This window comes from Caretta caretta, chromosome 2 (genome assembly GCF_965140235.1).
Source record: "Caretta caretta isolate rCarCar2 chromosome 2, rCarCar1.hap1, whole genome shotgun sequence".
Taxonomy (NCBI): domain Eukaryota; kingdom Metazoa; phylum Chordata; order Testudines; family Cheloniidae; genus Caretta; species Caretta caretta.
In genome coordinates this window covers 197,232,653-197,257,946 of record NC_134207.1, presented here as the reverse complement: position 1 = coordinate 197,257,946, position 25,294 = coordinate 197,232,653, and the positions used below count along the sequence as shown (strand labels likewise).

The 25,294-nt window shown below is 42.2% G+C and overlaps 2 protein-coding genes across 5 annotated transcripts in view; one reads left to right on the top strand and one right to left on the bottom strand.

Moving 5' to 3' along the window:
* Nucleotides 1–25,294, bottom strand: part of AZI2 (5-azacytidine induced 2) — a 63,540-nt gene that overhangs the window by 32,742 nt on the left and 5,504 nt on the right. The window contains exons 1-3 of one of the 4 annotated variants that reach the window (XM_048838645.2): nt 12,580–12,704; nt 5,655–5,765; nt 2,342–2,571 (exon numbers count right to left, since the gene is read on the bottom strand). In XM_048838645.2, the coding sequence (XP_048694602.1) occupies nt 2,342–2,566 (225 nt within the window). In that variant the 5' untranslated portion in view covers nt 2,567–2,571; nt 5,655–5,765; nt 12,580–12,704. Of the gene's footprint in view, nt 1–2,341; nt 2,572–5,654; nt 5,766–12,213; nt 12,462–12,579; nt 12,714–25,294 lie in introns of those variants that run through there. The other 3 variants (XM_048838643.2, XM_048838641.2, XM_048838644.2) reach the window with 3 other exon arrangements.
* The window catches only part of LOC125631634 (RNA-binding motif, single-stranded-interacting protein 3), a 1,082,196-nt gene continuing 1,069,660 nt past the window's right edge, over nt 12,759–25,294 (top strand). Inside the window, exon 1 of the mRNA XM_048838637.2 lies at nt 12,759–12,861. The gene's annotated coding sequence lies outside the window, so the exon portion shown is untranslated. The remainder of the gene's footprint in view (nt 12,862–25,294) is intronic.

The following is a 25,294-nucleotide window of genomic DNA, read 5'->3' as shown; positions in this document are numbered from 1 at the left end:
GCATTTAATTGAATTTAAATCCAAATAGAGCTTGATTAATTTTGGACTTGAGATTTGTCATCTAGTAAATAAGAAATGCACCATTCACCATTTTCTAACATAATAAAAAAAAATCTAAACATTAATAATCTGAATACAATGTAAATTAGGCTATAAAATTGCTTAAACATGGATAGATATAATGTACCCTCCTGGTTAGCCAAAAAATAAAAAAAGCACCAATTTTAGTGTAAAAGCTATATTTAGCTGCAAATCAATATATTTTAATGGTTACCAACAAATAAGAATTAACCTCTCTTTAGAAAAATAACTAAAGTACAAATCCACAACAGGATTAAAATCAATTTAAATCATGGTTTCCTTCCTGCTTATTTAAATCAGTGATTTAAATTGCTTTGATTTAAATCAATCCACCATGAAATCTGTATAAATAAATTAAATATTTTACAATTGCTTAAGAAGTTTACACAAATTCAGGGCCAAATCACACTGACCTTACTCAGGCAAAAAACTCACTAAAGTAAAAGTTCTGCCAGTATAACTATTTCAAGAATTACCCCTCAAGAAAAATTATTCTTTCAATAGCTTGAGGTATTTTCTTTTGTTTTTACGAAGCCCTAAGCACGATTCAGTTCTTTCTTCCAACACAAATCACAGTGACTTGAGCCTTCAAAAGGTTCTAGGCATCAGCAGTCCAGACTTTATCTATCTTTTTATAAGGCACTGTAGACCTAAAGGTAAATGAGTGTCTTTGAATACATCATCAGATTACACCTAACTCGGTTACAAACTGCCTGTCATTAACTAATGTGAAGACAATCTTATTAGTTTATTCAAATCTAGAACCCATCTGGCCAGTGAAACAAAATATTCACTAACGTTTACATTCTTGTGACAATGACTTTCCTCACTTGCAACTTCAGAGCTTTATAGGGAGGTAGAGAAATGACTAGATCATATACGTGCTAAAGTTGTATGGAATTCATAGCCTGGGTAGTTTAAAAAAGATGACCAAAAAAAAACCCTCACCCACACACCTGGTAAAGTTTTACATTCTTAAACAAAGTTTTAGAAGACCAGAATAAGAACTATTGTTTCCCTCTCAATATCAATTGTGACCCTTTTTCTGAGGCTCTGAACTTGGAAGTCAAATATTTTTATTTTACATTTCTGGTTATGTTTTTTGATTTTGCTATTTACCAACTATCATAAACATAAAGGGAAGGATAACCACTTTTCTGTGTACAGTGCTATAAAATCCCTCCTGGCCAGAGGCAGAATCCCTTTACCTATAAAAGGTTAAGAAGCTCAGATAACCTGGCTGGCACCTGACCCAAAATGACCAATGAGGGGACAAGATACTTTCAAATCTGGGCGAGGGGAGAGAAGGCTTTTGTCTGTCTGTGTGATACCTTTGCCAGGAGAAGATCAAGGATGCAAGCCCTCCAACTCCTGTAAAGTTGGAAAGTAATCTAGCTAGAAAATGCGTTAGGTTTTCTTTGTTTTGGCTTGTGAAGTTTGCTGTGCTAGAGGAAACGTGTATTACTGTTTTTGTGTAACGTAAGGTTTTGCCTAGAGGGATTCTTTATGTTTTGAATCTGACTGCCTGTAAGGTTTTCTCTTATCTTTTTTTGTTCTTCTAATAAAGTTCTCAGAGTAGCAGCTGTGTTAGTCTGTATTCGCAAAAAGAAAAGGAGTACTTGTGGCACCTTAGAGTTTTTGTTAGTCTCTAAGGTGCCACAAGTAATAAAGTTCTGTTTTTTAAGCATTTGATTGGGTTTTTTGGGTGTTAAAAATCCATGGCTGGTCTGTGCTTATCTTGTTTATTCTCAAGTCTCCCCAGGAAAGGGGGGGTAAGGGCTTGGGGGGATATTTTGGGGAAATAGGAACTCCCAAGTGGTCCTTTCCTGTTCTTTGTCTAAATCACTTGGTAGTGGCAGCATACTGTTGAAAGACAAGGAGAAGTTTGTGCCTTGGGAAAGTTTTTAACCTAAGCTGGTAAAAATAAGCTTAGGAGGTCTTTCATGCGGGTCCCCACATCTGTACCCTAGAGTTCAGAGTGGGGAAGGAACCCTGACACCAACTTTGTTCACAGAAAAGTGAAGTTACAGAACTCAAGAGCCAAAGGCTATTTAACAGTAAACTAGGCTGTCAAACGAAAACAAATTGTGTTTTGAGAGAGAGAGAGAGCGAGCGAGCGCATATAAAAAGAAACTTATTACACACATAGTATTTCCTCTTTAAAGATATAAGGATTAGTGATATCATGAACTGACATCCATCTAGCCAGACTTTAAGGGAAAAAAGTCTTATTACAAAGTATCAAAAAAATTGCACTTACCTTTTCTTCTAAGAGTCTTACTCTTTTCTTTAAGAAGGAGTTCTCCTTCTCTGTCTCCTTTAGTCGTTTCTTGATATCTTCATAAGCAGTGACAAGTGCAAAATGTGAAGCAATGGACTCATCCCCTGCATATGCTGGAACAGGAATCTCTTTCTCTCTTCTGTGAGTACCATCTGCTTTTTCATGATTCAAAATATAGATGTCATCTTCTCCCAGCTCATCCATGACAGCTGTTTGAAAAGACATAATAGTATTAAAAAAATTCTCACCAAGATACATGCCAAAAGCACTACAGTTTAAAAAGCCTTCATGCATAATGCCATACATACTTTTAAAAAAAAATTCCTTATTTATCTTTGCCATGTCATCGCAAGTTTACAGAGAATCCATGACACCCATTTTTCATCAATGATCAAGTTATACAGTCAGATGTTTCTATAATCTTACACTTCTCATTCCCTATTTACACTCTTCTGTACTTATAAACTTCACCAACTTTCACGGTTTGCAATATTTTCCATTGACCAAAATCCATAATCTCTTATGTGTTTAAATAACACTTACAGAATATAAATTATCAATGCTGTTTTAGAGCTTGGCTTGTTCCAAGTTATATTTGGACCATAAGGAGAAACAGTCTTCGTAGCTTTGGCAAGTCAATGACAGAAACAGGGCTGATATCTCTGAACTACATCAAATAATGATCATTTGCAAAAAAGGTATACAGTTAAGTCCTCTTTCTCTCTCTGCATACTCAAGTAGCTCCTAACCTTCAGCTCTGCATCTTCCCTATTCCTTTATTAGCACCAATTCTGATAATCTTTTACTAACTTCAGATATGGTCTCCTGTTTTTCATTACTGTCATTGTGACGTTGGCTGACCAGGTCATACTAGAGTGTATTCAGGTCAATTCACTTGTGTATTAGATCAAAGCGATTTTAAATGTGTAAGTGTTTGGGTGTTTAAACTTCATAAAACTAATGGAAGGTTACTTGAATTTTTTTTCTCATCTGTTCCTGTCATAAATGTAATAGCAAACATTTACATGGTGAGTACCCTTGCAACTAAGTTACCCATCAAAGAAATCTTGCGAAATGATTATGAAGTACTTAAAGACTTTAGCATTTTCTGTTAATTTCACAGCAAATGGCCATTGTGTACATGGTCAGAGGTCAAAAGTCTAAGTGCCTTCCTCACTCGCTGTCATCAAAGGAAAAACCCATGTGGGCAGAGAGACTGCCAGCTTGTCTTCTGTGAGACGATATAAATATGGATTTAAAGAAAGATCCTTTATCTCTGGACCGTTGGGATTCTAACAAGGCAGTATAACTGAATGAGAAGATGGAGAGCCCCAAAATTATTCTGGGTAACCGTGGAAAAGACTTTTGGGAAACTAACAATTACATCACTACCACCATTTGGAGTTATAAACAGTGGTTTACCGATTATATTTTACCTGCTTTAACCTCTCAAACACACTCTTTTTTCTTAGCTAATAAACTTTTAATTAGTTTATTAAAGAACTGGCTGCCAGCATTGTCTTTGCTGTAAGATCTGCAATATCAATTGATTTGGGGCAAGTGGCTGGTCTTTTGGGACTGGGATAAACCTGATGTGGTGCGATTTTAGGTTTAAATTACCTAGGTGCACAAGTACTCCTTTTCTTTTATCACAAAGTTCTGTTTCTCTGGGTGGCAAGACAGCCTGGAGAAGCTAAGGGAGACTGTCTGTGACTCCACAGTAAGACTGGTAAAGTGACCCAGGAGTTCAGATATGTTACTGGCTTGGTGAAATCTAATTATAGAACATACCACCAGTTTGGGTTGTTTGCTATTGTTTTCTGACAGTCTGGCCCCTGCTCTCCTGCTGGTAATAGCTCACCTTACCTGATCACTCTCCTTACAGTGTGTATGGTAACACCCATTGTTTCATGTTGTCTGTGTATATAAATCTCCCTATTGTATTTTCCACTGAATGCATCCGATGAAGTGAGCTGTAGCTCACGAAAGCTTATGCTCATATCCGCCAATTTGTTAGTCTCTAAGGTGCCACAAGTACTCCTTTTCTTTTTGCCCTGAGATAGTCACTCACAGAGAGCCACTCCGGACAGCATGACAGTCATGTCCTATATGTATTCTCAAGCTATTCTGTTAGCAAAAGAAATCTTATGGTTATCTTTGGGCTCTCTTTCAAAAAGTTTATGACGTGACTTTCCAGCCTAATAAGAGGCATAACATGTACAAATGCTGCTTTATAAATTCAGGAACTGTACATTTCTTCCGCGCACATCGAGAGTCTTTTTACTGCACTAAAAATTTATGTTTCAAAAGATCTTTAATTTAAAAAAAATATTCTCAAAATCCTACACTAGATTCTTCTGGCAACATGGTACCTCATACAGCTAGTCTGGTGCTTTGTCTTTAACCATTATATGGAAGCACAGCTGTCCTTCTCTTGTTAGTCAAGTGGAATTTTACACATAATGAAATGATTGAATCCCTGCCTAATGTAGGAATACAATACATCCTTCCTAAAATTACAGAATCATTAAACTCTGGAAGAAATGATCTTTAGAAGTCCAAGCCACAAACACCAGAGAGTTACAGGACAGCCAGCTTAGACTCCAGTTTTTTGGGGAAAGGTTACATGTAATATATTTTTTAAATTAACATCAGCTTGGTTGCACATGCAACCACCACTACAGTCAGATCTGATAATGACCACATGGGTGAGGTATTATCTTTTATTGGACCAACTTCTGTTAGTAAGGGGGGGGGGGGGGGAAGACCTGAAGAAGAGCTCTGTATAGGCTTGAAAGCTTCTGTGTCTCTCTCTCACCAACAGAAGCTGGTCCACTAAGAGATATTACTTCACCCACTGTGACAGGGGAGTGATATTCCCCCCCCCCCCATACACTAGCCCTTTATTGGGGCACAACAAGCTGCAGGCACTGGCCCGGGCAGCTCTGCCGTGTGCCCCAGCAGGGAGGGCAGAGCAGGGGCCTGGATGGAAGGGGGCCAGGGCACCCTGCTAGCCCTCTGCCCAGGAAGGGGGGCAGCCCCGGCCCAAGCTGCAGAGGGGGAGGGGAGCCCCCAGGAGAGGACACTAATAAATACAGAGCTGGCCCGGTGGCAGGACCCTACTCGTCGAGGCGGCAGAGTGATAGAAGGCAGATATATTAGCTCCAGGTTAAGTAGGTCCCTTTTCCCTGAGTAAAGTAACAGGGAAGGTTCCAGAACAATCAGGAACTTTCCAGAATCAATTAAGACAGGCAGGCTAATCAGGGCACCCGAGTTTTAAAAAAGAACTCACTTCAGTTTGTGGTGTGCATGCAAGGTGCTGGGAGCAAGAAGCTGAGAGTGAGAAGGTGTACTACTGGAAGATGGAGAAGTACAAGCATTACCAGACATCTGGAGGAAGGTCCTGTGGTGAGAATAAAAAAGGTGTTGGGAGGAGGCCGTGGGGAAGTAGCCCAGGGAGTTGTAGCTGTCACGCAGCTGTTACAGGAGCCACTGTAGACAGCTGCAATCTACAGGGCCCTGGGCTGGAACCCGGAGTAGAGGGCGGGCCCAGGTTCTCCCCCAACTCCCTACTTGATACTGGAGGAGTTGACCTGGACTGTGGGTTCCACCTTAGGGGAAGGTCTCTGGCCTGTTCCCCGATCCACTAGGTGGATCAGCAGAGACTGCGGGGGTTGTTCTTCTTCCTTTTCCCCATGCTGGCCAGTGATGAGGCTAACTGAGTGAATGGCAGATTTGAGCCACAAAAGTGGCCAAACTGAGGGCTGCTGTGAACCTGTGAGGCGAGCAAATCCGCCAATAAGCGCAGGACCCACCAAGGCAGAGGAGGAACTTTGTCACACCACCTTGCCCTCTAATATCCTGGGACCATCACAGCTACAAAAACTGATCTGGTATGGACTGTTTTAGCTGGTTCTACATGGCAGATGAAGACAATCCATTCATGAGAAAAATCCTGCTTATGCTAAGTTAGAGGAACTCAAACAGGCACTTCTCCCTCATTTCTCAAGGTGTTAGGATGGCCAACTCTAACTCCCTCAGCTTCATCCCCTTAAGGGATGGGGGTGGGGAGTTTATCAGAAGATCATTATGGGGAGGAAAACTGGTGAGAGGGTGATGAGTAGAGGAGGAAGTTCAGGAGGACAGATGTGATTTTTAGATAGTTTGTTTCTAAGAGAAATTCACAAGGGCACACTGGCGGAAAGAAGTATAACAGTGCCCTGTTTGACTGGAGATTAAGAGCCTGTAGGTACTAAGGGATAGAAAGTTAGAGTTAGGAGACTGCTTCAACATATACATTGCATGAAATTAAAGCAAAAAACATTAAAAACCTAATTTATAATATCTCAATTAACACAAGGTATATTTAACTACATCTCTGCATCATAAAAGACACTGATCCTTTACATTGTGAAAGGAAGCAGCACAAGTGAGGTTCCAAACTTACACATTAATGTGACAACATCACAGTGCTCAGTCACATGAACTGGAAACAGAACCAGGATAGCAGATTGACTCCATTTTCAAAATTAGCAAATGGGTAGTAAGCTACATAAATAGAAAACTAAATTTGGTCTAATGAAATCTGTTTAAGAATTCTAAAAAATCCACATAATACATCTAGATAGATGAAATCAAGTGATTTAAAGTTGGACTTTGATTCGTAATCTACTGTTGCACTATTGAAATATTTGCATACACTGCACATGAGAGCTCTGCAGGCACCTTTTTTTTTTTTTTCTTTAAACAAGACAGGTAAGGAAACAAAGCGAGTGTCACAGTTTCAGGGTAACTGCACCTGTATTTTCCCATCTGTGGCCTCTCCAGGGCACTCAAAGGTTTCCAGCTCCTAGCTTTCAACTCTCCTAGATGGAAACTCATGTCTCACTACCTCCTGACCAGGGGTTTTAAGACTGCACAGCCCCCTGGATTACACTGTGAGATCCCAAGCAAGCCAGTCTGCCTAAAAAGGCTGGTGCCTGTGCTTTGACTTTTCTCTGAGAGTGACTAACGGAGAAATTACTAGCAGTTACAACAGAGCTCTTCTTAAGCAAGCACATTTATTCTTCAGATAAAGCATTACAGCTTTTTATGTTGTCTCTGTAAAACATCCCTGTACACAGGCTAACAGCTTACCAGTGTGTCATCCATCAGTCTTATGGGGCCCCAGTAAGCCAAAATCTTTCTAACCCTTCCACAAAGGTTGGGGACCCTGTTGGACAGAAGGCCTTTTCTATTTGCTGGATCAGGAAGAAAGCCTTTAGTCAGTTTAACATTGGGCTATTTATTCAAAAGTCCTTTGTCTGTTGGTCTCTGCAGAATCCACTTTGAAGTAGAATAGGGGAGCCTCCCCAGGAGGCAGTACCTCTCTCAAGGTATTCTAACTTGAGTCATTTGCCTTAATCATCCCCTACTGTTTTCACTTCTTAGAGGAGCTGTGGAAATCCTCCCGCGATGAAGCGCATACAAACGTGACCCACAATGATTCATAAACCATACATACACCTAATAAAATATCATCTCCCAAAGATTCTGTAACAGAGCAACTTCCTGCAGTGAGTTTTCTGATTTTGAAAATTAGCAGGATACCCACAAAAACTAAATTCCTCTTTATCCACTGAACAGATACACTACTGACAGTGGTAGCGTAAGCCTCCCTGAAATCTCAAAGGAGCCACCTTCTTAAGATATACTTATTGCTTCAATTTTCTAAGCATTGTTAAAAAACCACACACACACACACAGGAAGATGTGGTCACTGCCCCAAGCAGCTTACAATCTAACTTAAGAAAAGATGCAAAAAGCAAGTAACAAATTGTAGGCAAAGAGGCAAAGAAAAAAAAAAAGTGTTTAGATATAGACTAGCAATGGCCATAATGTGATTCTTTTAATTGCAAATGTAGGTCAGTTTCTGTGCTCACTGAGAATCTCTCTTTACTCAAACTGTCAACAAAGGTGCCTACTGTGAAGTTGTGTGTGATATGCATTCCTGCCCAATAAAAATGATACTGAAATCAATTATTCATTTTATATTAAACAGCTGTCAGCTGGCCAAGAAGTGCACTGTACCCAGTTTATGTTCCAAGCTGTAGTATATGGTAGTGTGAGATGGGGAAGGAATCATAATTAAGGAATATACTAACACTATGAAAGATATCAGAATATTCACAGTTAACAAGATCAACTGTTTATTAATTTAGGTCTACACTATGTGAAAACTTCTAAAATAACTGACAGAAGGAAAAAATTTGAGACTGAGTTCTACTTTCAGCTAATACGTTAAACTCTTACTAAAGAAGATGGGAACTATAAACATATACAAGGCCAAAATCTGTCCTTTACACAGTACACAATTAGCTATGTTATAAAGGCTATTGCTGAAACAGCACAATGAAGGGGCAGAGGAGTTGTGTCTCTCAAAATGAAACCGAATCTGTGCTCTGAGGCTGCTTCATTTTCATGAAAACAGTTGGGCTGGAGATAAAGTAGTGAGAGAAAAATTAGAAACCTGCCCTAAATGGCATAGAAAGGAAGGAAAGGAAATTTTTAAAGAGTAATGAGCAAAGACGACAGAGATTAGGTATACATATAAAAAGTCTTTCCACTACAAGTATAATGATCTAATTGAACAGTAGTATTAGTGAAATGAATCACAAATCACCCACACCTTGAGTACTGCCACTTTGAGTACTGCATACAGTTCTGGTTGCTCTATCTCAAAAAAGAAAAAGATACATTAGAAATGGACAAGGTACAAAAAAGGGCAACAAAAATGATTAAGGATATGAAACAGCTTCCATATGAGGAAAGATTAAAAAACTGGGACTTTCAGCTTGGAAAAGAGACAACTAAGGGGAGATATGATAGAGGTCTATTAAAAAAAAAAATCATGAAAGGTGTAGAGAAAATGAATGTGTGTTATTTGCTCCTTCATATAACAAGAATCATTTAAAATAATAGGCAGCAGGTTTAAAACCAACAAAAGAAAGCAATTCTTCACACAACACAGTCAACCTGTGGAACTCGATGCCAGGGGATGGTGTGAAGGCCAAAAGTATACCTAGATTCAAAAAAGAATTAGATAGGCAGGAGGATGGAGGATAGGTCCATCAATGGCTGTTAGTCAAGTTGGCCAGGGATGCAATCCCATGCTCTGGGTATCCCTAGCCTCTGACTACCAGAAACTGGATGTGGACAACAGGCCTGGATCACTTGATGACTGCCTGTTCTGTTCATTCCCTCTGAAGCACCGGACAGCGGCTACTGTCCGAAGACAGGACATTAGGCTAGATGGACCATTGGTCTGACCCATCATGGCTGTTCTTATGTTCGTCCAGTTTCTCAAATACTATTTTTAAGGCAATTAGATAGATTTATGATCTATGAATAGGCGATAGTCACAAAAATGTTTCCTGAAATTTTACATATTATTTCACAAGTCAGGAGTTCTCAAACTACAGTCCATGGACTATCGAGCGCTTGCTCTTGCTATGCAGAGCTAATTGGTCAGATGGTGTTGATTCTCCTTTTGTTCATCTGCTATATCTCATTAAAATAAGATACAATGCATTACTTTTATTTGGCCATGGCACAGATTTATGCAGTTTATATCAGTTTTCAGAATGGTGTTATTTCATGAAAAAAGTGACTAAATGTTAATACTTGATTTTTTACTCTTACTTCCAGATACAAGACAAAGCAAACAAAATAGAAGTGTTACTGTATATCTAGGGCCCTACGAAATTCACGGCCATAAAAAACGCAAAACAGACCGTGAAATCTGGTCTCCCCCCCCCGTGAAATCTAGTCTTTTGTGTACTTTTACCCTATTCTGTATAGATTTCACGGGGGGGGGGGGGGGGGAGAAGGGAGGGGGAGACCAGCATTTCTCAAACAGGGGGTTCTGACCCAAAAAGGAGTTACGGGGGGGTTCCACAAGGTTATTTTAGGGGGGGTGATATTGCCACCCTTATTTCTGTACTGCCTTCAGAGCTTGGGGGACAGGAGAGTGAGGGCTGTTGGCCGGGCACCCAACTGTGCCCCACTAGCAGGCAGCACCCCACTAGCAGCAGTGCAAAAGTAAGGGTGGCAATACCAAGCCATGCCATCCTTCCTTCTGCACTGCTGCTGGTGGTGGCTCTGCCTTCAGAGCTGGGATCCTGGTCAGCAGCTGCTGCTCTCCAGCTGCTCAGCTCTGAAGGCAGCACTGCCACCAGCAGCTGCAAAGAAGTAAGTACTACAATCTCCCCTACAATAACTTTGTGACCCACCCTCCCCGCAACTCCTTTTTGGGTCAGGGCCCCTACAATTATAACAGTGAAATTTCAGATTTAAATTTTTAAAATCCTATGACCATGAAACTGACCTCAGTTTGGTAGGGCCTTCTGTATATCCCAAATAAGTCTGTGTCTAAAAACATAATCCTATTTTACTGTTCTCCCCTCTTACAAGTAATTAAACCAAATATTTCTAACAGTACATGACACTAAAATGTTGCCTGTATACACCAATAGATCATGTGCCTCCCTAGATTTACTGTTGGCTTATAGAAAGCATTTGTTGTTGTTCTATAATTCATATTAAAGAGTAATAAACGGCTTTTGAGATTTAACATGTTACTTGTTTTAGGACATAATCATTTCCCCTTTGTTTAATAATAAAACCTGGCACTTACTCTTTTCTTGTTCAAAGGTCTTTATAAACATTGCACAATCATCAACACCATGTGAAGTAGTTAAGTGTAATACACATTTTATAGATGGGGAAATTGAAACAGAGATTAAGCAAGTTGCTCAAGGGCACAGAGGATTCACATGGCAGTCAGAATTAATTTTTTTTTTTTTTTAAGTTTCTGGTTCCTAATCCTGTGCTTAGACTAGACTTCCCTTTTAACAAAGGGTTCCACTTCCCCACCATCAGATCTGAACATTGAACAAAAAACTATCCTTTCTCTCTTTTCTGCACATTACGTCACATAGATGTGATATTAGTGAAAAAACAGAAGATTCCCTCACCAATTTCCATTAAAAGTTTTGATCTCACACTATATTGCAAATGATCTCCATGTGGGAGCTGGGCTTCTAGTCTCCCAAGTCTCCATTATTCCTCCTCAGAGAATAACTCCAGTGCCTGCCTTGGCTGCTACTGCTTATACCTTTCCCCAAATGTTAGCAGTGACATGGACATGATTCTTTTCAGTTTCATCCCAGCTCACAGGATTCTGAAGGGCAGCAAAGATATCAGACATCCCTGTTAATTTAATTTTGCTGCTGCTGGGAAAGAGTTAGGAGAATCAGTGGAGAAGCTGGAGAGGTCTATCTGCAGACTCAGAACCACACATAGCAGAAGCTCACATTTAGGTGGTTATCTTGGCAGCCAGAAGGACCAAACACGTAGTTTATCAGAACATTTAAATTCTGCACAATCAGACAAATTACACCCCTCTCCCCCCAATCCTTCACACATGCTCATTCCCCACTTGCAAGTGAATTTTACAAGCCCATTACAATACACATTTCTCTACACTTATGAGTATTAACCCGCGTTTATAATGCGCCCAGAACAGTTGTATTTGGGTGTGCGTTGTAGGACTTCATGGTATTTGATAACATTTTTCTCCCCCTGAACAGTTTCTCCCTTTCACTGCCTATGTTATGGAATTGTGAGCGTCATGCATCCTCATCTGAAAAGGCTTCATCTGCAGGTTCCTGGTGCCATTCCGGTGCAGCTACTTTCCCTGCATAATCCCCAGACTCCTACCCAGCTCCGGGGCACCACAGCAGCCTGTTCGCTGCCCCTTTCCCGTCACCCTGCCAGCTTCCTCTCTGCAGGAGAGAACGTAAAATACTCACTGGGTGGATTTAAAGGTAACTTCCCTGTGGAGGCCCGGGACCACCTGGCCGGCACAGAGGCCGCTGCCCGTGACTGTGCGGTCCGCGCGGAGCAGGGCACGGCGCCCCGCATCGCCTCCGCTGAGCCGCTGGAGGAGAGACAGGAACCGTCCCAATGCGGACAAGCCCCGGAGCAGGCAGCGGGGCGGGGAGGAAGCGCGTGGGCGCAGAGGCGCGCCCGCAGCAGGCCGCTGTGAGCGTCGAGCTGTCGGGGGTTGCGGCTCCACGTCAGCCCGAGCCACCGGCTGAGAGCGCTTGTCACCGCTCTCCCCTCCCCCCACCCCGGCCCATCTGCCCCATCCCCTCTAGGGAAGGGCCGGAGCTGACCTGCCGGGGGGTTTCCGCTCGGCTCCGGTCACTGGCGGGCGGCGGCGAAGAGGAAGCAGCAGCGGCCGCCGCAGTCTCTACTCGGGCTCCTCCGGGCTCCCATCACCTCCGCCCGGGGCCCGGCCTGACGACGCCGTTACCAGGACCTCCCGCCCCCTCGAGGAAGTCAACAAACCCCTCACGTGACCCCAATGTCGCTCTCCCGAAGGGCACCGGCGGGTCCCGGAAGACGACAGGGCGGGACTACACCTCCCGGCATGCAGTGCGCGAGCGGGACGTGAGGTGAGTGTCACCCCGCCCCCTTTTACGGCCACAGAACGACCGTACTCGGCTCTGTGACTAGGGCCGCCCCTTCTGAAGGGACCTCCTTCTCATGCAGGCGCCAGCGCCCTCGCCTGCCCAAGTGCTGCAATAGCTACCCCCTTGCACAGCACACGTGGCCCTCGGAAAGTATTGCTGCTCCCTGGAGCGTCGGGACAGTTCTGTGTTCCCCTGCAAGAAGCAGTGGAGGCCGCCCAAAGTCGTGCATGTCCCCTCTGTATGTCTTTCCATATGCTCCCAGCCCACTCTTTTACATGCTTCTGCCCCTTAAATATTACTCTTCACCCCTCTATCACAGGTGATATTACACACATGCATAGGCAGGGGTAAATATTAAAAGGAGATAGGTGAGGATATTCATAGAACGAGATAGGCTCAAAGAAACTACCTATAAATTCAGAAGTATAACAAAATTATTAATTGGCTACCCAAACACAGCCATTTCATACCTGTAGTCAAGGGTGCTGGAACTAGGGGTAAAAACAATGAGGAGTCCTTGTGGCACCTTAGAGACAAACAAATTTATTTGGGTATAAGCTTTCCTGGGCTAAAACCCACTTCATCAGATGCATGGAGTGGAGCATACAGTAGGGAGGTAGAAATACACAGCATATGAAAAGATAGGAGTTGCCTTAGCAAGTGGGGGGTCATTGCTAATGAGCCAATTCAATTTAAGTTAGAAGTAGGCAACAGTTGAGGAAAAGGAGTGGAAGTCACTTTTGTAGTGTTAATGAGGCCAATGTAAACAAGGGGTTTGGCAGCACACCCATGGCTTGAGGAGGTCTTGTTCAATGGTTTTCAGCATCCTCACTATAAAATTTGTTCCAGTTCCACTGCCTGTATTCAATGATTACAAAGATTTCTCTCTGATCAATATCCTTAAGTCTTTTTAAGAAACTGTTACATCCACTTAGTCTCATAGAATTTAAATTATTTCTAAGTACTGCTCCAGGGCACTGATCCTGCAGACATTTTATACAGGTGCTTAACTCTGAGTATGTGAATAGACCTAATGAAGTCAGGTACACAAGTGTTTGCAGGATCAGGATCTGGTTTTTAGAGCATCTAACATTCTAAAATTGATTGTATAAAAGGCCCATTTTTTTGTTTTTGTAGGGAAGCTGCTGCTTGTCCAATGAGCATTTTGTAAGTAGCATTTTTTGGCTGACTGCTAAAGCACAACAGCTTGTACATTTTTAAAAATTCGTATGCAGTATCTTAATCACAATCATTCAATGTGACCATCAGTTTTACTGCTTATGCACAATGTTATAACAATAGAGGAAATGGAAATGAAGTATACAGTACAACAATTACTTCTTTTGTCAAGCTACCATTGAAATATTCCAAACTAAGTTCTGCCCGTTGGTTTGGACAATCAGGTACATTTCCTCATGAAGTGAACAGAAAGTTCAGGTCATTGTTATTAGAGATACACAAGTGTTATTCTTTGTTAAAAGAAAAAAATTCCCTTCCTGAGATTTAGATTTTTTTCTTTAGTGACTCAAAATAAAATCATCATGGCTAAGAGTCAGATAGCCATATTCCCCTTTATACAATTAACAATTATTTAACCGAAGAAAAACAAACCACTTAGGTAACAATACATCTAATCAACATCCGCTACTTTCTAATCTAGCTGCTCAAACTATGTAGACCAGGCCTGAGTAAAAACAAGGGGCGTATTCTCCACCACTTTTCACCTTTTGTAATCATTTACATCTATGCAACTGGGTATAAAAAGCTGCAAAAATCATAGGAGTGGCTTTTACACTCACTTTGCCACAATGTAAATGACTACACAAGTAGAGGTAAAAAAATAATGAGAATCAGGTTCCAGGGGTGGGATCCACAAGGGTACTTAGATAGCTAAACCCCAGATTTAAGCACCTAAATCTGACGTTTAGGTGCCTAAATCCCAGTTTAAGAGTTTTGTGATCCACAAAACTCCTGCCAAACCCTATAGGCACCTAAATTTACTTGGCACCTAAGTTTTTGCAGTAAAGAGTTTCTTAGGTGCCTACATTTCTGTCTCTGAGCATGCTGACTGTTGTCTCACTCCAGGCATCTGGACACGTAAGCTCCAGAGCAATCAACAAACTGGGGGAAGACAGGTGTTTGCTTGCCTATCTTGCATGTGGGGCCTGAATACCATGAAAAACCAACCTCAGGGCAGACTCTTAAGAAATAGAGCACAAACCCCAAACTGGTTGTGTGTTTTATACTTAGGTTTCATCAACCAAGTATCCAGCGTGAACTCCTCAAGCCCTATAACAGCCTTAACATGAAGTCACAGACATATTGGAGTACCCAAGAGGACTACCTTGCCACCCAGGCAAGCTTGCCTTTGTGATAGATGGTCCCTTACACCAAAAATCACAATAATATTCAGGTTACTCCCAGTCCCAAAGGATGAGTCACTTAGCCCAGGTCAACTGCACCTTAGATCCTATACCAAAGACAATGCTTGAAACCAATCCTATAAGAAAAGCTATCTAAAGATTTATTAACTAAGAACAATAAGTGAGAGTTACTTCCAGAGTTAAAGCAGGTAAACATACATAGACAAATGAGCTACAGTGTTAAGTCTCAAAAGGTAATAGAAGCTGCTGTAATATGCAAATGCTATAAATCCGCTAGGGCTAACCCCAGCCAAGCACCGGGGAACTCTTGCTCATGCTTAGAAATTTTCACCCCTAAGAGTTCAAGCAGCATAGGGCGATCCAGTTTCTTCTGGTCAGGGATTTTTATTCCCTTCCCCCAGAATTCAAACTGATGGGACAAGTCGTCGTGCACGTCTTCATGGCAGACATGCCAAACCCATGGAAAAAAACGCAGAAATTTGGCTTGTTTTTCGCTTAATTGGCTTGTGAGTTGCTTGTTGGCTAGTTTTTGGCTTGTTGCTTTTTTTTTTTATCAGCTCCCAGCAAGGAGGGGAGAGAGTCAGGGGTGCACAGTGCGCCAACCACAGTCCCACACTGCACACTGGGGGGAATCTAGTAACGTAAAGTATTGGGGTTCTTAGGAATTGGCTTGTTTAGCATTGTTTTGAAATGGGATCAACTTGATTTTTGGCTTATTGTGAAAGTTGGGGGTGCTTATTTAGCCCGTGAAAGTTGACAACTCTGCTTCAAGGGCATGCGTGTGCGGGTCAATCAACAAAGTTTTTGTCCTTTGATGTTTCACAATGGTTCACTTGGTTTCAATGGGCCATGTGTACAGAACCTAGCACCTTCTATAGGAAACCAGGATTTTACATTTAATGGTTCTTTCCTGTTTAATGAGTTATACAAGTTACAGAGGTTTACAGTGCAAACACTTAACATCTGTACCCCATCTTATAAAGTTATATTAAGTGAGATTAATTCATGCAGCACCCTACAAGCATTTTATAAAGTCTAAACACATTTTTATAAATTTAATACCTATTTTAATAATACTAACACACAGGTGAGCCAGACTGGTTTAGAGCTATACATTCATCAGTGTTCCACTGGGGCACCTGGTCTGTCAGCATCACAGGTGTGCTCAGAGACTGCCTACTGGGTCAGGTCCTAATCAAAGTCTAGCCGCCAGAGGAGGTAGAACAGCCCCCCACTTTTAGTCTACTGATTAGAACATTCTCCTGAGTGACTTAGATCCAGTTCCTTCTTCCCCGTCAGGATGGGGAGAAAGGATTTGAACAGGGCTCTCCCACATTTCAGGAAAATGCTCAAACCACTGAGGTACTGGATAATCTGATACAATCTATCCTGTTGAAGCTGTTCCACTGCAGCTAAATAGTGAAAGAGTGATTGGAATAGGGGAACTGGACCCTGGCTCTTCCATGTCCCAGGTGGGTGGTCTAATTATTGGACAATAGAAGCTCTCTCTCTCTTCTCTGAATAACTGTTCCACTGAGCATAAATATTTAAATAATCAGGAAAAGGCACCTGCATACAGCCTGGCTTTAGGTGCCTATCTCCATGAGAAGGATGGGACTGTCACCCGGTATCTCCCATTGCCTAGCTTAGGCAGCTCCCTGCCTAGCGCCATAGCTTTTGTGAATCCCCTTCTAAGGCACTTGTCTCTCCCCATTGATTGTATAGGGACCTTAGGCAGCTCATTCAGACTTTGTGGCTTGCAGTGTTGTTCCTGTGATTTTTTTAGGCACCTAAAAGTTAAATGCCACAACACCAAGCATTGCAATATCTATGTCCCTTTGTGGATCTGGACCCAGGTGTTTATATTTGGTGCTGAGTTAGTTGTAATATAGTTCACCTGTTCAGACTAACGATGTCAAGCAGAAACATGACTACTTTTCCTCAGTCCAATTCAAGATGAGAAGAAAATAATTCCCACCTACTCACTATACAGGAGTTTCCTTCCAGGTACCAGAAAGCCCTTACTCACCAAACCCAATCCACATAGATTCCCTGGGGAGGGCAGCTGGTTGCCTAGATCACCACTGTTGTCCTATACTATTTAAAAGATAGATGGGAGGTTTTTTTCTGTGTCAAAATCAAGGCAGAGTGCTTTTGTCCCTTTTGAGTTCTCTAACTGAGGCCCAAAGGGACTGTACACCATGTCACAAAGTGAACTGAAGAAATGAATGTGCATCTGAGTACAGAAATTGCACCATATTATATATATAACTGTACTTACCTAACTTTCCACCACATAAGATCTCACTACAGTGTGACTAAAGATAGGGAAAATAGCTGGAAATAGTGTCTCAGAGAGTAGTAGTGCGGTTAGAGAGTTTATTCTGTGTAGATCTGTTGGAAAAAAGTCTCATTTAGAGAAAAGTATCTGAGTATTCTAAATGAGAAAAATCTTCTTTGGAAAAAAGAGAAAAAGATTTCAATCTTTATTGTTCATATATCTCTAAGAAATATCTTAATGTTGTACAAGAACAGTTAGAAATATTTTGTTATATTTGAGTTAGAAATATTACCAAAAATTTAGGTCAGAACAATGCCTGGCTTTTATATAAGCTCAGAGAAGAACAGACCTCTATTTTCAGCTATATCTACAATCCATTTTTCTATGCTATTAAACCACCACCAAATCCTGAGGTCAGTTCTTAAGCTCCTATCCTTCAATTTACACTGTACATGCAGCTGTACTAACTTCAGTAGGGCCCTGTGCAGGTGCAGCAGTCCATCTGTATGTTCTAAATTGAGGATCAGGGCACCATCAGGCAAACTACTGTTGACTTGGATGGGAATTAGCCAGAATTAAATCTGAGTAAAGACGTAAGGATTTAACCTGTCCATTTTAATATGCAGCTATTTTTAAAAAAAATAAGATTTTCAACATATAAGACAGTTAACTTTACAGTATTTCCCCTCACCCTGCCCTATTTTTTCTGTGTATCAACTTAGCATAATTTTATATCTATTGTTACTTTCACACATTTTTTTAAATTTGCAGTCTTGCTTTAAAAAATTAATCAGCAAAACATGTTGATAGAGTGGGGACTAAGTGCCAGATTTTTAAAGATATTTAGGTGTCTAAAAATGCAGGGTTTTTTTTTATCGGCAGTTAGTGGGATTTTCAAAAGCACCTAGGTGTGAGGGAGTTAGGGACGTAGACCTGGATCCACAAAGGGTCTTAGGTACCTACCTCCCACTTAGATGCCTAAATCCAAAATTTAGGTGCCACTAAGATCCTCAAAACTCCTGCTCACCTGCCACCTAACACTATAGGCACTTAGAATTCCTCGGCACCCAATTTTTGCCATGAGAGATCCCTGGATGTCTAAGGCTATGTCTACACTGTAGTTAAAAACCCAGAGGCTTGGGCTAACAGGCTGTTTAATTGCGATGTAGAGGCTCGGGCTAGAGCCCAGGCTCTAGGACTTCGTGAGGTTGGCGGGTCCCAGATCTCGGGCTGCAGCCTGAGTCTGAACATCTCCACCACAATTTAACAGCCCCTAGCTTGAGCCCTGCGAGCCTGAGTTAGCCAGCGCAGGCCAGTTGTGGTTGTTTAACTGCAGTGTAGACATACCAGAAGTTTCTGCCTCAGGGCATGCGCATCATGTTTCACTCCAATGTTTCACTGCATGCCTAAGCCTCAGAGGGACTCTCAAATCAGGTGAAAATAGGTGTTTCCCTTCCTAGCTCACTTGCAGGGCCTGATCTGATAGGCATACTCAAAACATTCCTATCGAACTGGACCCTCCACAAAATCCAGTTGGAGGAGGGGGGTCTCTTATAACTTTTAGCCAGGTGGTTAGAGTACTCACCAAGGATATTGGAGACTCAGGTTTAATTACCCCTTTGTGTAAGGAGGAGAAGGGAGATCCCTGTTCAGATCCGTTCTCCCCTTCAAGCAGAAGGGGGAATTGAACCTGGATCGCCAACATCCTGGGTGAGTGCTCTAATGACTGGACTAAAAGTTATAAGGGAGGTGCCTCCTCTACTTTTTTTTAAAAAAAGGAGTACTTGTGGCACCTTAAAGACTAACCAATTTATTTGAGCATAAGCTTTCGTGAGCTACAGCTCACTTCATCGGATGCATCCACAGTATGCATCCGATGAAGTGAGCTGTAGCTCACGAAAGCTTTTGCTCAAATAAATTGGTTAGTCTCTAAGGTGCCACAAGTACTCCTTTTCTTTTTGCGAATACAGACTAACACGGCTGTTACTCTGAAACCTATCCTCTACTTTTTGCAAGCAACCCCCTTTCCCCAAACAAAATAGCTTTGGCCCCTAACTTCAGGAGGAGATGCCTACCTCCCATCCATATTTACAAGCCTAACTCCATGAAAGGGGCTGTGCTTATGACACACCCCTTTTATTAGCATCTGTTATTGGCTAGCTTAGGCAGCTCCCTGTCTTACATGTAGGCTTTTGTGGATCCAATTCTTAGGCAATTATCTCTCCCCAGACATTGTATTGGGAGCCTGGGGGCCTAACTCAGGCTTTGTGGATTCCAGTGATTTTCTAGATGCCTAACTCTTTTTGTGGATCTAGGCCCTAAATACTTTTGAAAGTCCCACGAGGCTCCTGACTACATCTTTAAGCACAAAAGTACCTTTAAAAATCTGGCCACAGCTGACTCAAGGATGGGGTCATGGGAATCTTTCACTTCTAGGTCACTGGCTCAGAATCAGCTCTGATCAGATAGGGTCAGACTGTCAAAAGCTATGTGGGCACCTAAGAATACATGTTAAGAATTAGGTTAACCTGCTTAAGTGCTTTTAACAATCCCACTAGGTATCTGTTTCTGTACCTTTAGGTGCCTAACTACCTTGAAAATCTGGCCCTACCTGATGAAAAGTTATTAAAAACTGATGTCTGTTCAATAGCCTATATAGTTTAAGTTTGGTTACAAATGGACATGAAGGACTGTTCGTTTCTTTTAGAATCAGCCCCTCTCGCTGTATGAGGCAGGCATACTGATAAGGCAATGTGATGAAGCTTGCACTGCTGCTGCCAATGTTGTCCTTATATTTAGACGTGTTACTTCAGTTATTATGCATGATCACTAAGTTCACTGTAAAGAAAACCCATGTTAGACTCCTATTTTCACTCAATTATATTTTCTAAAAGACCTCATCATAGTCATAATGAATACTGCTTGCTGAATGCCATGCTGAACACAGATGTTGCAGTTGGGCAAAATAATCCACCATCTGTGCAATCTCTCCTCTGCAACCAATGAAACGGTTGCATGCAATTTAGCTATAGCGTGATTGGTTGAGTTAATTCTGATATCACAATGGTCTATACTACTGGCATAGATATGTGCTTTATTGTAGCTGTACACCACACAAGTGTAATTTGTAAAGTCAAAAGTACTGAGAATTTAAAATATTCACAATAACAGACCATCAATCCCAGCAATAATTGAACCTGGTGATATTCTAAAGAAAAGGAGCTCTCAACCATGTTTATAGCCGTTTCCATTGCTTCACACTGACTCAACAGACATTCTAGGCTTCGGAGTGACATACAGACAGAGTGACAAGCCTGGAATCTTATTATATCAATATTTTTTCAACTAGAGTATAAAATCTGTGTCCAATCTGGAACCTGAGTTTGGCCAATACTGGCAAAGGTTGTGGTAGAGGAAAGATCTGTATGGGTTTAAAAACATCCTAAAGGAACTGATCTACGTAGGGTGACCAGATCGCAACAATAAAATATAGGGACACATTGGGGTGCCATCGGCCCCACCACCACTCCACCCCAGGCCCTGCTCCTGCTCCACACCAGACCCCACCTCCTCGTCCTTCCTCACCCCCCCGCCCACTGCCAGCTTGCTGAGTCCCTCCTCACTCCCCCCACCATCCGCCCCTCCCTCCCCCGCCCCGTTAGACAATATAAGTGATTAATGATAATAATCCCTTGAATGGGCTTTGGGTCAGGCCAATAGAGAGTCCTGGCTTTCCCCTAATACACCCTTCCCTTCCCCTACCCCTTAGCCATGTCCCCTCTTGGTATCCTTGAGCTCCACATGGATTTGAACAGGCTATATTGTTTCCAAATCACAGTATACCCTGGCAGCCTAATCATGCTAGCAGGTTACTACATGTGATCCCAAGGGAAGATTGTGTATCAGGATTTGGCCCTAAATATCTTGAATCAAGCAAAACCCACAGAGCAAATCCCTACTGCCGACAGTCACACCCCAGCCTGTGCCCTGAGTTCAGGACAGTGTGTTAGAAATATTTACCTTCACTGGGGAGGACTTTCTAGGAGTCTGTAATGACCCTAACACTTGTAACTTCTGAGCTCATCTTTTCAGTGTGATAATGTGTCTTTCATCACAAATCCCGCGCTCTGCCTAGGCTGGGGAATCAACGAGAGGCTGAGGCATCATCCACCCCTGAAACTTCAGATTCTACCCTCATTTACACCAGTGCAAATTCGGAGTGACTCCACTGAGGCCAGGGTGATAACTGGAGCACAGTTGGAGCCCTTCCTCTGGAATGGAGCATTCAGAAGGAGACAGCAGGAGTTTGTCAGTAGTAAAATAATTCTGGGGAGGGGGCTAATTTCTGAAAACTCTGGTTCCCTTTAGAGCAGCTGCATGTGCCCAGAGAGGCAGTGTCTGGATTGCCACTCAAGATGTCAAGGCCATACGATTTGTGTGCCTTTGGGAATGGCTGGGGTCAGGGAGCTAGGCTAACAGCAAGGCTGCCATGTGCGGGGCACTCGCACCGAGTTGAGTCAGGTGCACGCCCCCCAGGTGCAGCCCTTGCTCACCAGTGTTGGTAAGTGACCTGGGTAGCAGCTTAGCAGCACTCAGCCCCGGCTTGCCCTGGGCGGAATCAGAAAGTGCAGAGCTTCAGCAGCAGCCTCTGCAGCCCTGGCTCCACCATGAGCTCGGTCAGCCTGTCTGCACATGCTCTGCTGGGGGTAGATGCAGCTATTACCTCTGCAGGGCACCAGCTCCCCTCCCCCTGACCCTCCCCCCCGGTTGCCCATGTAAAAACAGGCTGGGAAAGAAAAGCTTGGAAATGGCAATGCTCCGCTTCTAGCAGCCTCCCCAGTGGAGCCGCATCTCATTTCAGAGCTGGCGGTTCTAGCCCTTCTGCTGCATCCACAGAGCTGGCCCAGAGAGACTCCCTGCCTGGCTCTGGGTGCGAGCTGCCCTACCCAGCCCTTCTTAGGGGCACCCTGAGCGCAGAGGGGTCCCGCTCCAGGGCTGTCACTCAGCCTTGGGTGCCAATAGCCATTGGAACGCTCCAGCCCTGGGGCTCAGCTGGGAGTCAGCAGGCCCCCCGGGCTCGTTTGGCTGGGGTGGGTTTTCCTCTCTGTTGTCGCTGCAGAGTGAGTCTCCTGGATGGCAGAGCTTTCTGGGGGGTGCAGCCCCCACCCCTTAAAATAAACGGACAACTTCAGTTCACTTTGGATCAGATCCCAGAGCTCATTCACAAAGAGTGGGTTTGGATCCAGTGCAGTGCTAAGCCCGGTCACAAAGAGCTGCAGATGACAGCTGAATTGAAACGCGACTTTTGTTCCCAGCCTCAAGGAAAGGCTCAGTGATCACCAGGAGTTGGGACTCGGGGGCTGGGGGGGCATTCTGGCTTGGGGGGAGACCTCCCCCAGCCTCCTCACCCCATGCCTGCCCTCTGCTCGCCTCCTCACTCCCACGCCAGACCCCCTTGCCTGCCACGAGACTCCCCCAGCTTGCTGCTGGCTCGCGGCTCACCTCCTCATCCCCACTGGCTTGCTATGTCCCTCCTTACTCCCCCACCCACCTTCTCACCTGAATATCGGGACAAATGGCATCCCGATCGTACATCGGCTGGGAAGTGGGACAAAGGGTTAAATATCGGGACAGTCCCAATTTTATCGGGTCATCCAGTCATCCTAGATATATGCTAAATTAAAATCAAATCTTGTTCTGTTTAATATGATAGGTTAGCTCAGTGATACTCAGAACTCAGTGGTTCAGGAGTCAAATTAGCGATCAACATTACCTAAAAGAGCCACAGTAGTGAGAATTAATTGTTTCATTTAATATATATATATTATTCTGACCAAGTATTATTTCATCAACTACAATAGGTTAGTAACATAGTAAAAGTAGCCTGATTGGTTTATAATTAAATCGCTTAGTGTTTTAATAGCATGTGCTGCAAAGAGCCACAGGAGACATATTAAAGAGCCACTTGCGGCTCCCGAGCCTCAGTCTGACTATCACTGGGTTAGCTAATTTGGTATTGTATACTTTTCTGAAAAAATACTCTGCCAATATTGACTTATGAACTCATATATTCAAAATTAAAAGAATTGACCAGTTATTGCTCCAGTATGCAAGAGCAGAGATAAATGCAAACTACTGGAGTGGGATATAGATAAAAACCATACAAAGCAATAACTAGATTTAAAATCAGACATAATGTTGCTGAAAGACTACAGTATATTCAATTTAATTACAAACTGAAGCTTCCCGTTTATCCCAATTGTTTTTCAACTTTGATTTCCAATAATGAATGTGCCTCAGAAATTTAGAAAATCAACATAAACCAAAATTCCAGGACTTTTATGTTTTAAGGTGAGAAATTATCAGTAGACATAGTTTGTAATTTTCATGTGTATTTACATGCATTCAGAATGTCACTATCCTTGCCATCCTGTAGTTTGTTCATTGACACCTCATTCTTTTTTTAAAATATATTTTGTTCAATATTTATGTATCCAATCTCATAGTCAACAGCACTAGATACAGACAGCAACATGTTATGTTGAAGTAGGGGTCTCACAATGCTCTTTGGGCTTGATCCAGCAAGTTGCTTAACACTCTGGTCCTGAGGAACACTACACTTAAGCACATGCTTAATTTAAAGCATGTGAAGTAGCCCCATTAATTTCAATTGGTCTTCTTATTGTTTGAAGTTAAATGCTTTAATAGATTAAAACCAGAGTATTCAGCACTTGCAAGATCAAGGCTTATTATTTTAACTCAGTGGAACTACTCACATATGTAAAGTTACTTAGGTGCTTAAGTGTCTGCAGGACCACATCATAATTCTTATCTGAAGATGGCAACTTTATTTTTTTATCTTTTAAACAAATCCGATAAATCATCAACATATTCAGATTTGAGTATGAAATTAGGGACTTTAAATACAACAATAAGCAGTTAGGGCCCAATCTAAGTAAGACACCTTGGGCCAGGACCTCAACTTGTGTAAATTGCCATAACTCAGTTGAAATCAATGGCACTTTATACCAATTGAGGATCGGGCCCAACGTATATGTATTCGTTCACAATTAAGAGAATACAAATAATGCAAAGTATAAGATTGAAAAAGTAAACAGGAAGAAATTTGCATTCCAGGTTTTGTACAGGAAGGTTAGGAAATATCAGATTTTATGGCTAACAGCTACAATATCTGAGCAAGGCTTTGTATTCACTAATCAACAACTGTTCTAGAGCAAAAACATAAACAATTTTTGAGTGATAAGAGGGTCAGAGATTTTTTTTTTGTGATTATTAGAACTGGCATAGGTATCCAAAAAGATCTCTCTCATTTTCACTGTATTAAAGATTTCATAAAATAATTAGCAATGAGCATATTAAGAAGCACAATTCATAGAAAATGTATAATCATCATAAAATTGTGCACATATGTTAAAACTCTAAATTAAAGTCTTTATCTTAAATATGTCAATAACCCAAGTAACATAAATTGTAACTGAATCATATGTGAGGATTGCATGCTCACAAATGCTACAAAATTAGTTTGGAGTAAAAACACCATCTTACTATGCTTCCTAATTAATTTTAAATAAAGCAGCTAAAATATTTACCGTGCATTTCCCTAGGCTTTTCCTGGAATACTTAAACAGCTACAGTATTTAATGATACCTCAGTGTACCCTTGCTCTGCCATGTGAAATACAGGGTTTCTGCAATAACACTCTGTGTGATCTTGTGTCAGTGCAAATAAA